We start from the raw sequence: 9,727 nt of genomic DNA, 5'->3' as shown, positions 1-9,727 counted from the left end.
TTAAGTATCGATTAACGTGCTTATTTCTTATTGATAATATTTACAATTTGATTTAAAAAATTTAATCTTCCTAACATTACTCAATTCTAAAACACGTTCGACCGGCATCCATTTTTGTCTTTAGACTCGCGCACGTGGCTAGTATTTACTGGGCTCTGGCTGCACAGTTTTGGAGACAATTTGTAGGCCCATGATAGTCGTGGCCTTAATTTGTTGGGCTTGAAAATAAACATTAATATTTATACTTTCGTTTTATTTCGTAGGAACCAACTGAGCAAAGGCAAACGCATCCGCAACCCAATCAATAGCTTACGCACAGAGTCGCAACAAAACCCTAAAAAGCAAACTCTCCACCTCCGTTGCACTGCTGCGCGAGCCCTCTCGAATCTCCGGCTTCTCCGACACAAACATGGCGGACGTCATGGCGTACAACGACATAGAAGCGACGGCGGCCAGAATCGGAATCGACCTCTCGCAGCTCGACCTCGATTCTATCCGCCTCCCTTCCGGCGAAGACTTTGGCATTATCAGGTAACCCTAGCTCCGAACCAATCCCTAACTTTCCAGAGATTTGATAGCATGATTCGTTTTTTCCGGAACCCTATCGTTTCCACGAATTTGATAGCAAGATTTCGCTGTTTGGAATTCATAAATTTTGTGTTTTTGCTCTGTAGCATCACGATTTGAATGTTTATTTGAATTAGTTGATTGATTTATATTTATGGTTGCGTAGTGACGATGAGGATATATACAAAGTGGACAATTCGGAGTTGGACGCAGGGTTTGGCAACATAATTGTTGTTGATAACCTCCCTGTTGTTCCTTTGGAAAAGTTTGAGAAACTCGAAAACGTTATTCGTAAAATCTACAGTCAGATTGGTGTGATCAAAGACGACGGCTTTTGGATGCCTCTTGACCCCGAAACCAATAAAACCTTGGGTTATTGCTTCCTTGAGTTTAATACTCCTCAGGTATCTTTTCTCTTAGAAATGACAATTTGTGCGTCTTTTGTGTTTCAAACGAAATTTGGCCGATTGATAGGAGTGAATGATTGATGTGTGAACTTGCTTTGTTGTAATTGTAGGAAGCTGAGCTTGCCAAAGAGAGGACTCATGGATACAAGCTGGATCGATCACATATTTTTGTTGTCAACATGTTTGAAGACTTTGATCGGTTCATGAAAGTTCCAGATCAATGGGCCCCTCCTGAAAGTAAACCGTATACTCCAGGGGTAATTATGCTCTAATCAATCACTTTTTGGCCATCATGCATTGAAAATAAGCTCTAGTATTTATTATATTATATTATCTTCTTGGATATCATTACAGGAAAACCTTCAACAGTGGCTGACTGATGAAAAGGCCAGGGACCAAATGGTCATTCGTTATGGTGCGGACACTGAAGTGCTATGGAATGATGCAAGGCACCTGAAGCCAGAACCGTTCTACAAACGCACTGTAAGTGGATGTGTATTTCCCTTTACACATTGTTAATTTTTTATTCTAAACAGTCACTTCTCTTATATTGAATATTTCAATCACGAATAATCATATGTATTGTCTGTTACAGTTCTGGACTGAGAGCTTCGTGCAGTGGTCCCCTCTAGGGACTTACCTGGCCACTGTTCACAGACTGGGTGTTGCAGTCTGGGGAGGTGCCTCTACGTTCAATCGTCTGATGCGTTATGCTCATTCCCAGGTTGTTTTTGGTTTTGGGTTACAATTTTAATTAGTATTTGTATTTATTTTTTTGGGTACTTACCTCTAACTGTCAACTGCAGGTTCGACTGATTGATTTCTCACCTGGTGAGAAATACTTGGTGACTTACAGCAGCCATGAACCAAGCAATCCTCGTGATGCAAATGTGAGTGAGATTCAGTACTTTTTATGATTTTTCTTTTGCCTTGTTTCTGTTTCTAATGTGAAGTTATTTTGTAGAGGGTAGTGATAAACATTTTTGATGTGAGGACCGGAAAAGTAATGAGAGATTTTAAAGGAAGCCCAGATGATTTTGCTACTGGAGGAGCTGGAGGTGTTGCTGGGGTGTCTTGGCCTGTTTTCAAGTAAGTTTATATGACGCAAATGTGAATTTGAGAGTTTGTGTTGCTCAGTATTCTAATGCCTTCACATTTTCTCTTAAATTTGCAGATGGGCCGGGGGAAAAGACGACAAGTACTTTGCCAGAATGGGAAAAAACGTCATCTCTGTATATGAAACGGAGACATTTTCCCTTGTAGACAAAAAGTCAATGAAGGTGGAAAACGTTATGGACTTCAGTTGGTCACCAACTGATCCGATCCTTGCGCTATTTGTTCCCGAACTGGGTGGTGGCAACCAGCCTGCGAGGGTGCGTATCTTGTTTCATTTTACTGTCTGTTTTCCTAGATCTGGTCTTTTCTTTTTTCCCTTTTCTGTATTTCACTTCAGGGTAGTTAAACCAATGCTTCACTGATACAAATAGGTGAGTCTTGTTCAAATCCCCGCTAAGGAGGAGTTGAGGCAGAAGAATCTTTTCAGTGTCAGCGATTGCAAAATGTACTGGCAGAGCAACGGGGAGTATCTAGCTGTTAAAGTTGATCGCTACACCAAAACAAAGAAAAGCACATACACTGGATTTGAGCTTTTCAGAATCAAGGAGCGGGACATTCCTATTGAAGTTTTGGAATTGGAGAATAAAAACGACAAAATTATTGCATTCGCTTGGGAGCCTAAGGGCCACAGGTTCGCGGTAATTCATTGTGATAACACGAACGCGAATAACAACCCAAGGCCCGACATAAGTTTCTACTCCATGCGAAGTGCTCACAATACTGGCCGTGTTTCGAAGCTCACTACTCTCAAAGGAAAGCAGGCAAATGCTCTCTACTGGTCACCTACCGGGCGCTTCATCATTTTGGCGGGATTGAAAGGTTTTAATGGGCAGCTAGAGTTTTACAATGTCGATGAGCTGGAAACCATGGCCACTGCTGAACATTTCATGGCGACAGATATTGAATGGGATCCGACTGGAAGGTATAATTTTGGATCTCTTACTATTCAGTTGGCTTCTTACTTATGTCTTGATTTTTGACATGCTAATTTTGTCTTTCAGATACGTAGCTACTGCAGTGACCTCAGTCCATGAGATGGAGAACGGCTTCAACATCTGGACATTCAATGGCAAATTACTTTATCGGACACTAAAGGATCATTTCTTTCAGGTAACGCCATTATAGAGGAGGCACTAAATCTTATTCGCATGCTCATTATTGTTGTCATGTTACTCAATCTTTAAAAAACTTTAATCATCTCCATTATAGCAAGGTTCTTACAACAGAAAGAAATGAAGAAATTGGGTCTAAAATAATTTTACTTTACGAATTCTTTTTTCTCATTGTAATGTCGTAGTAGTGTATGATGAAGTTTGTGATGATAGATTTGGAAGTACTAGCCCTTTGTGATAGTAGATAAATTCTAGTTGTAATAGATGTCATGTTCTAACTGCTAAGCCCTTTGTTGTAGTTCTTATGGCGCCCAAGGCCACCATCATTGCTGACTCCTGAGAAAGAGGAGGAGATTGCAAAGAACTTGAAGAAGTACAGCAAGAAGTATGAGGCTGAGGACCAGGATGTTTCAATCTTCTTAAGCGAGCAGGATCGCGAGAAGAGAAGAATGTTGAAGGAGGAATGGGAGAAATGGGTGGCTCACTGGAAGCAGAAGCATGAAGAAGAGAAAGAGGCGAGGAAAAATCTTAGGGACGGAGAAGTGAGTGATGAGGAAGAGGAGTATGAGGCTAAAGCTATTGAGGTTGAAGAGGTGATAAACCAGGTAGAGGAGGTCGTTTCTTTCGAAGAATGAGTGGTATTCTGATTATAATTTTGGAGTTTATGAACCTAGATTTGTCTTTTGAACACTGTATTAAGTACATCTTTAAATTATGCTTTAGAGCTTTTGGAGGAATTTTGATCTTCCATTATCTGCTTTTGTTCGTGAACTAATGCGATTAACCGAAGGCCTTATAATTTTGTTTGACTTCCAGTGCTACATCTACGTTACGTTGTTAGTGTTGCTTTATGTTTCTGTTTAGCTGGAATCCCGGTCTGTTTGATCCTTCGTTGTTGGGTCCTTGACACTTGCAGCATGCCCAACGCACCATTCATCCGGTGCAGAGCGAGCAGAAAACTGTTAACAAACCTAAGCTAAACTAAAAGTTTTGGAGGCAAGTGAAATGAAGGACTTACTTCCTCCCTCGTAAAATTATCGTGGAATCCAAGATCAATTACACGACATCATGTATTTAAAAATTTTCATTGGTTAAATATATCTCAAGATCAATTACACGACACCACGTATTTTAAATTTTTCATTGGTTAAGTATATCTCACTCCGTTTCAAATTTGGCCATAATACTTTCAATCTCATCTCGACAGTTAAATAGTAATTAGTAATTAGTAATTATATTACATAGATATAAATATTGTAGTCAGCCAATACGTAGCGGACTTATCTGGAGCATTAGCACGATACCACCAAGCCCAAGGTAAACGATCCAAGAGTCCATTACTTATAAAATACTTGGGGCCTGGCCCGCCAAGTCTACCCTCGGAAAAACTCGTGTCGAGTATTTCGCGCGTGCACGGCGCAACACTGCCGCCACTCAAACCGAAAGCTTCTTAAGCTCCTCCTTCCGTCCTTCGTCTTCCTTCTCTCGTCGTCGGTGGACACCTAAAAATCAACACTTTGTTCCTTCGAATTTGGTTCGGAGAAGTAATCCGGTACAGCACGACCATGAAGATTGTCCGGAAGGACTATATTCCCGGCGGACCCGGCAGCGTTAAGGTAAATTATGATTTGATTATTTCATATTCATTATTGTTCATACAGTGATTATTTTTTTATGGATTTGGTGTAAACCTGTAACTATGATTTGAATTTTCGGTGATTTTGAATTGGTGGGTGAGGCAGATGATACCGGTAGATTCCGATGATTTGTGGTATGCTTATAATTTGATTGCTCCGGGAGATACAGTCATGGCTGTCACTGTTAGGTAAAACTATTTTCCCTTTCGCCATTCGATTTACTGATTAATTGCAGGTCGAATTTTTATTTACTTGTTACAACACCAGCTCAATTCAATTTTTTTTTTTATTTTAATAGCAGGAATTTGAATTTAATTGTTAGATGCATTGGATTCGTTTCTGAAATACTTTCATTAATTTTTTTTTTGCCTCAAATTTTTTTTTCTTAGGAGTAAGCTTGAGTGAAATTTTTTGTGTATTTGTACTTGTAACATTGTCTTGGAAATTGTAGGAAGAAAGGACAAATTTTACTTTGCAATCAATGCGAGTCGAATTCTATAATTCTGAGTGTATTTTTTCTTATATGCGGAGATGGTATACGAATTCTTTTTTAATTAAGTGATGCTCGGGAACCAGTTTGATTGGTCAACATGTATCCAGTAGCAATTTTCCTGACAACCGTATGCATTGTGTAATAGGAAAGTTCTAAGAGAAGCTGCTGGTGGTGGAAGAGATGCAGAGCGCGTGAAGCTGAAGTTAGAAATCAAAGTCGAGGAGGTATGGAGAAAAATTAGCTCTAATTATGCTTTTTGTTTGGTGTTCTGTACTTATTTCCTACGTTCCTTTTAGGTTGCTGACTTTGACAAAGTAGGAGCTGTCTTGCGTATACGTGGGAAGAATATCCTGGAGAATGAATATGTAAAGGTGAATGTCGTCTTAAATTGAATTTAGTACTGATCAATTGGCAAATTTTAAGTTCTGCTCTAAGCCTCTCATCTTCTTAATGCAGATAGGAGCATTTCACACTTTGGAGCTTGAGCTGCACCGACCTTTTGTCTTAAGGAAGGTTTAATTTTCGTTAATCTGTACAAGTTTATAACAATCCATATTTATTTTTTCTGTTGGATTCTTTGAATTTCATGTGATATAAACCTGTAATGCAATGCATTGACTTGTGTCGTACTATGTCATATGTTTTAGGATGTCTGGGACTCATTGGCCTTGCACGAACTCCATCAAGCCTCCGGTATATACTCTAATTTTCTTTCTTGTGATATCGGCCAATTACTAAAATGGTCTCATTTCGTGTCTGTCTTCGTCAATGGCTTAAGCCTATGCAAGGGTTTTAGTCCTTCCCAGTCTGAGGTAGTCCAATGTGACAAAGGAATGTTACTACCTGAAAGCCTCAGTTATTTACTTAAATACCAATTATACAATGCATAGTGGAACCTCCTCCCTCTTATTATAGGGATGGACATTAATGTTTAGGGTCTTGTATTTATGTGGTAGTCTTGTTTCTACAATTTTCAGATCCCGGTGCAAGTGCTGATCTAGCTGTGGTTTTAATGCAAGAAGGATTAGCACATATTCTCCTTATTGGTAAAAGGTGTGCCTAACATCATTTCCAACATGATTCATTTGAATGGTGATGAGTGATGGTGATGGTGGAGTATCCATGCAGACCCATTGCCCATCCCTAGGACCCTAGCCACATTACTCTCCCCCATTTTTCTGGTAGTTCTCTGCATTAGGATCTTGGTTATATCCTGGAAATGTGTGTTAGGAAACTGCCTGACAGATTGGTTAAAATCTTCTGATTAACTTATTTTTGGACTTTCTTTATGAAATTGTGGTTTTGAAAATATCACTTATAGAAAGCTCCAAAGTCAAGATTAAGCACATGCAGTGTTATCCTATACTTATCATGCACCTGAAAAATTATGACCTTATGAGACTAATGTTCTTGCAACTATATCTATCAGTATGACAATTACTCGTTCACGAATAGAAACTTCAATTCCTCGCAAGCACGGACCTGGGATTGCAGGTTATGAGTCGGTGTGTTTTCTTTTTTAGAATTTGTTTTTCCTGACATCAAGTTATCTGGCAAGACTGATGTTAAAAGAGTTTCTGTGCTTATTGTATTACTAATATCTTTCTGTTTTTTATAGGCTTTGAATAAGTTCTTTGAGAACGTGTTACAGGTAATTTCAAGTTGAGTTTTACTCGGAAGCTCCTCACACTGTCAAACATAGCTTGCATCTAATGATACAGCTTTGTATATCGATAGGCATTCTTGAAGCACGTTGATTTCAGTGTTGTTCGCTGTGCTGTGATTGCAAGTCCAGGTTTCACAAAGGTGTGATATGACTTTGAGCTTTTGAAACTCATTAGTGTGAAATTGCAAATCGCCTTCAAGCGTTATTTTTACTAGTGGACTATTTTTAGCACTACAGATAGAGATTTCTTCTTAAATTGGTTACTTGTGGAATCAGTCTTTACCTGGTTTTATGAACTGACTATATATAAAGCGTAATACAATTTGTTTGATACTAATCTGCATTCTTATCTGCTTCAGGATCAGTTTCATCGTCACCTATTATTGGAAGCAGAAAGAAAACAGCTGAGAACTATTATTGAGAACAAGTCGCGGATTATTCTTGTGCACACAAGCTCAGGTTACAAGTATGGTCACGTGTCCAAATTACTACCATATTTGTTCTGTAAATGTTCTTGATTTACCCGTGTTCTTGTATCATTTTCATTTCCGACTGTTCATTATTCGTTGCTGGAGTGGTCTGCATTAAATGTTTCATATTCAATAATGAGTACTTGGGAGTTGGGATTACTGAGTACTTGGGAGTTGGGATTACCGACTACAGGTGTAACTTTTTATCAATGTGCCAGGAACACATCATGTTTTTAATTTTAGTATTTTAAAGGGTCGCTGGGGATTTACCGGTTCATACATCCAGTACCTGTGATGCTCATTTACTCATTATTATTTAATCTTGTTGCTGACTTACAGAATCAATGCACCATTGCAGTTTATTGTCTATGATTTTCGATCTTAATTTACAAGTACGCATTTTATCTTCTTGCAATGACAGGCATAGCTTAAGGGAGGTTATGGATGCTCCAAATGTTATGAATATGATAAAAGATACTCAAGCGGCGCAAGAGGTACAACACCCAACTTGGTTAATGTTTGTAACTCCTTTACGTGTCATTGCCAAACTAAAGAAAAGTAACAGTGCGTGTTGTGCCTTTTCTTCTTCAGGTTCGAGTTCTCCAAGATTTCTTCGGCATGCTTTCAAATGTCAGGTTCTAAACTGAAATATATAATTGTTGCTTTAATTTAAAGTTATACTTGGATGCCAATTGATGAACCTTTGGAACAATGATTGGAGGCTTAATCTTGATAAGCATGTTTACAAAACCAGTGATAGTTGAAGACCACAAAACATGGGTTATAACTTTTTAAGATTAGGATAGAGAGTAACAACCATAAATGAGCAACAGGGCAGCTTCAATTCAGTAGTTACTCCATCCAACCCAAAAGTTAATATGTCTGTTAGTCTGTCGGAGGGATTAAATTTCTGTAATTTTTACTCGTAGAATTTTTGTGCTTAGAGAAAAGCTTTATCGTTTTTTCATCTAAGTTTTCCTCCAACATTCTTTGTAATTTTTACTGTTGTTATTGTGCAGGATCCAGATCGTGCATGCTATGGACCGAAGCATGTTGAAGTTGCTCATGATCGAATGGCTATCCAAACCCTTTTGATAACGGATGAACTCTTCAGGTTAGTTTGACTGTCTTATTTACCAATAATGAACTGGTCCAAATGTTCTTTTCATTACAGAAGAGAAAACATATATGAGTATAAAGGTCTGCAACATTAAGAATTTCTTGATGGACAGGAATGCCGACGTAGTAGCGAGGCAAAGGTATGCCAATTTGGTGAAATCAGTGAAGGATTCAGGGGGCACTGTTCATATCTTTTCTTCTTTGCATGTTTCGGGAGAACGTAAGTTTTTCCATCGTTCGTTCATACGAATGCTGCTACAAGCATCTGTCACTTTTAAAAAATTCCTGAACCAAACTCTCTAATCGTCGTATCATATGAACAGAACTGGCGCAGATAACTGGCATTGCTGCAATCCTTCGTTTTCCTCTACCCGACCTGGACGATATAGAGATGTAACTGAACAAGCGATCTGTTGGAAATCATCAGGCTTGTGTTGTAACTTATAGTTTCAATTTGTTATAACATATTGTACACCTACACATTACAGTTGTAAACATTTAGTGGAGGCTTATAGCAATTTCTTGTCATTTTTCATTTGTTTGACCGCATGACTTCTTATAGTGTTTCAAGTATTGTTTATATCTCAATACAATATGATTTATCGAGTGAAGTATATTATGACATTAATTCGAGTGCTCCCAGCTGTTTTAATTTAATTATCCGATCTCCTAAATCTCCTCCTAAAACAGATGATCTTTGTACGAATTTACAAAATCAACTAAAATCGTAGTTTTATGATTTATTGAACAACAAATTTATATTTAATAGAACATTTAAGTCAAAAACTCAAAAAAAGAAAAAGAAATATATAGTAGTAACGTTCAAAACATTGCAAACGGTGTTTTATCATAAAAAATATCAATGAAAGTCTTACATTAATTTAAAAAACTTCACGGTGAGGCGAAGGTGAAAAAAAATTATATTCAATGATGATTTTTGTACTAATTTGCAAAATCGACAAAAAGCCGTGAGTATTAACTAATGTTCTTCTTTTTTTTTTAACGCAAATTTTTAGTTTTCGGGCAAATTTTTTCGTGAGTATCAAAGAAAACTTTATAAGATATTTGAAAGTGATTTTACGATTTACTGAGCAATAAATGTAGACTTAGCAAATATTTAAGCCAAAAAATAAAAAAGAA

General features: G+C 37.9%; 2 protein-coding genes across 2 annotated transcripts; both read left to right on the top strand.

The window, feature by feature from the left end:
- Positions 1–266: 266 nt before the first annotated feature.
- On the top strand, positions 267–4,011 carry LOC103938538 (eukaryotic translation initiation factor 3 subunit B). Its single transcript, XM_009348555.3, has 11 exons — positions 267–531; positions 734–971; positions 1,085–1,231; positions 1,329–1,457; positions 1,570–1,698; positions 1,781–1,864; positions 1,939–2,063; positions 2,149–2,347; positions 2,462–3,012; positions 3,092–3,200; positions 3,502–4,011. Exons 1-11 carry the CDS (start codon positions 410–412, stop codon positions 3,835–3,837), a joined length of 2,169 nt encoding a protein of 722 aa, XP_009346830.2. The 5' UTR covers positions 267–409; the 3' UTR covers positions 3,838–4,011.
- Positions 4,012–4,631: 620 nt separating this feature from the next.
- LOC103938540 (protein PELOTA 1) lies at positions 4,632–9,215 on the top strand. The gene is made up of 16 exons (XM_048568607.1): positions 4,632–4,818; positions 4,945–5,027; positions 5,478–5,556; positions 5,629–5,703; positions 5,789–5,845; positions 5,980–6,025; positions 6,310–6,385; positions 6,762–6,837; positions 6,951–6,983; positions 7,070–7,138; positions 7,358–7,464; positions 7,890–7,962; positions 8,060–8,098; positions 8,488–8,582; positions 8,701–8,807; positions 8,911–9,215. The coding sequence occupies exons 1-16, from the start codon at positions 4,768–4,770 to the stop codon at positions 8,982–8,984; spliced, it is 1,140 nt and encodes a 379-aa protein (XP_048424564.1). The 5' UTR covers positions 4,632–4,767; the 3' UTR covers positions 8,985–9,215.
- The last annotated feature ends 512 nt before the right edge of the window (positions 9,216–9,727 follow it).

Source organism: the organism of the source record quoted next, unplaced genomic scaffold, assembly GCF_019419815.1.
Source record: "Pyrus x bretschneideri cultivar Hongxiangsu unplaced genomic scaffold, Pyrus_bretschneideri_v1 Contig48, whole genome shotgun sequence".
Lineage (NCBI taxonomy): Eukaryota > Viridiplantae > Streptophyta > Magnoliopsida > Rosales > Rosaceae > Pyrus > Pyrus x bretschneideri.
The sequence above is the reverse complement of the archived record's forward strand: the minus strand, read 5'-3'. Positions and strand labels throughout refer to the sequence as shown.

Excerpts from the sequence above, each read along its gene's own strand:
- LOC103938540 (XM_048568607.1), top strand. The coding sequence starts at position 4,768 with ATGAAGATTGTCCGGAAGGACTATATTCCCGGCGGACCCGGCAGCGTT. Across the intron at positions 5,557-5,628 it reads TAGAAATCAAAGTCGAGGAG|GTTGCTGACTTTGACAAAGT; the intron begins GTATGGAGAAAA and ends CGTTCCTTTTAG. Across the intron at positions 6,984-7,069 it reads TCTTTGAGAACGTGTTACAG|GCATTCTTGAAGCACGTTGA; the intron begins GTAATTTCAAGT and ends GTATATCGATAG.
- LOC103938538 (XM_009348555.3), top strand. The coding sequence starts at position 410 with ATGGCGGACGTCATGGCGTACAACGACATAGAAGCGACGGCGGCCAGA. Across the intron at positions 2,348-2,461 it reads GTGGCAACCAGCCTGCGAGG|GTGAGTCTTGTTCAAATCCC; the intron begins GTGCGTATCTTG and ends TGATACAAATAG. Across the intron at positions 3,201-3,501 it reads TAAAGGATCATTTCTTTCAG|TTCTTATGGCGCCCAAGGCC; the intron begins GTAACGCCATTA and ends CCTTTGTTGTAG.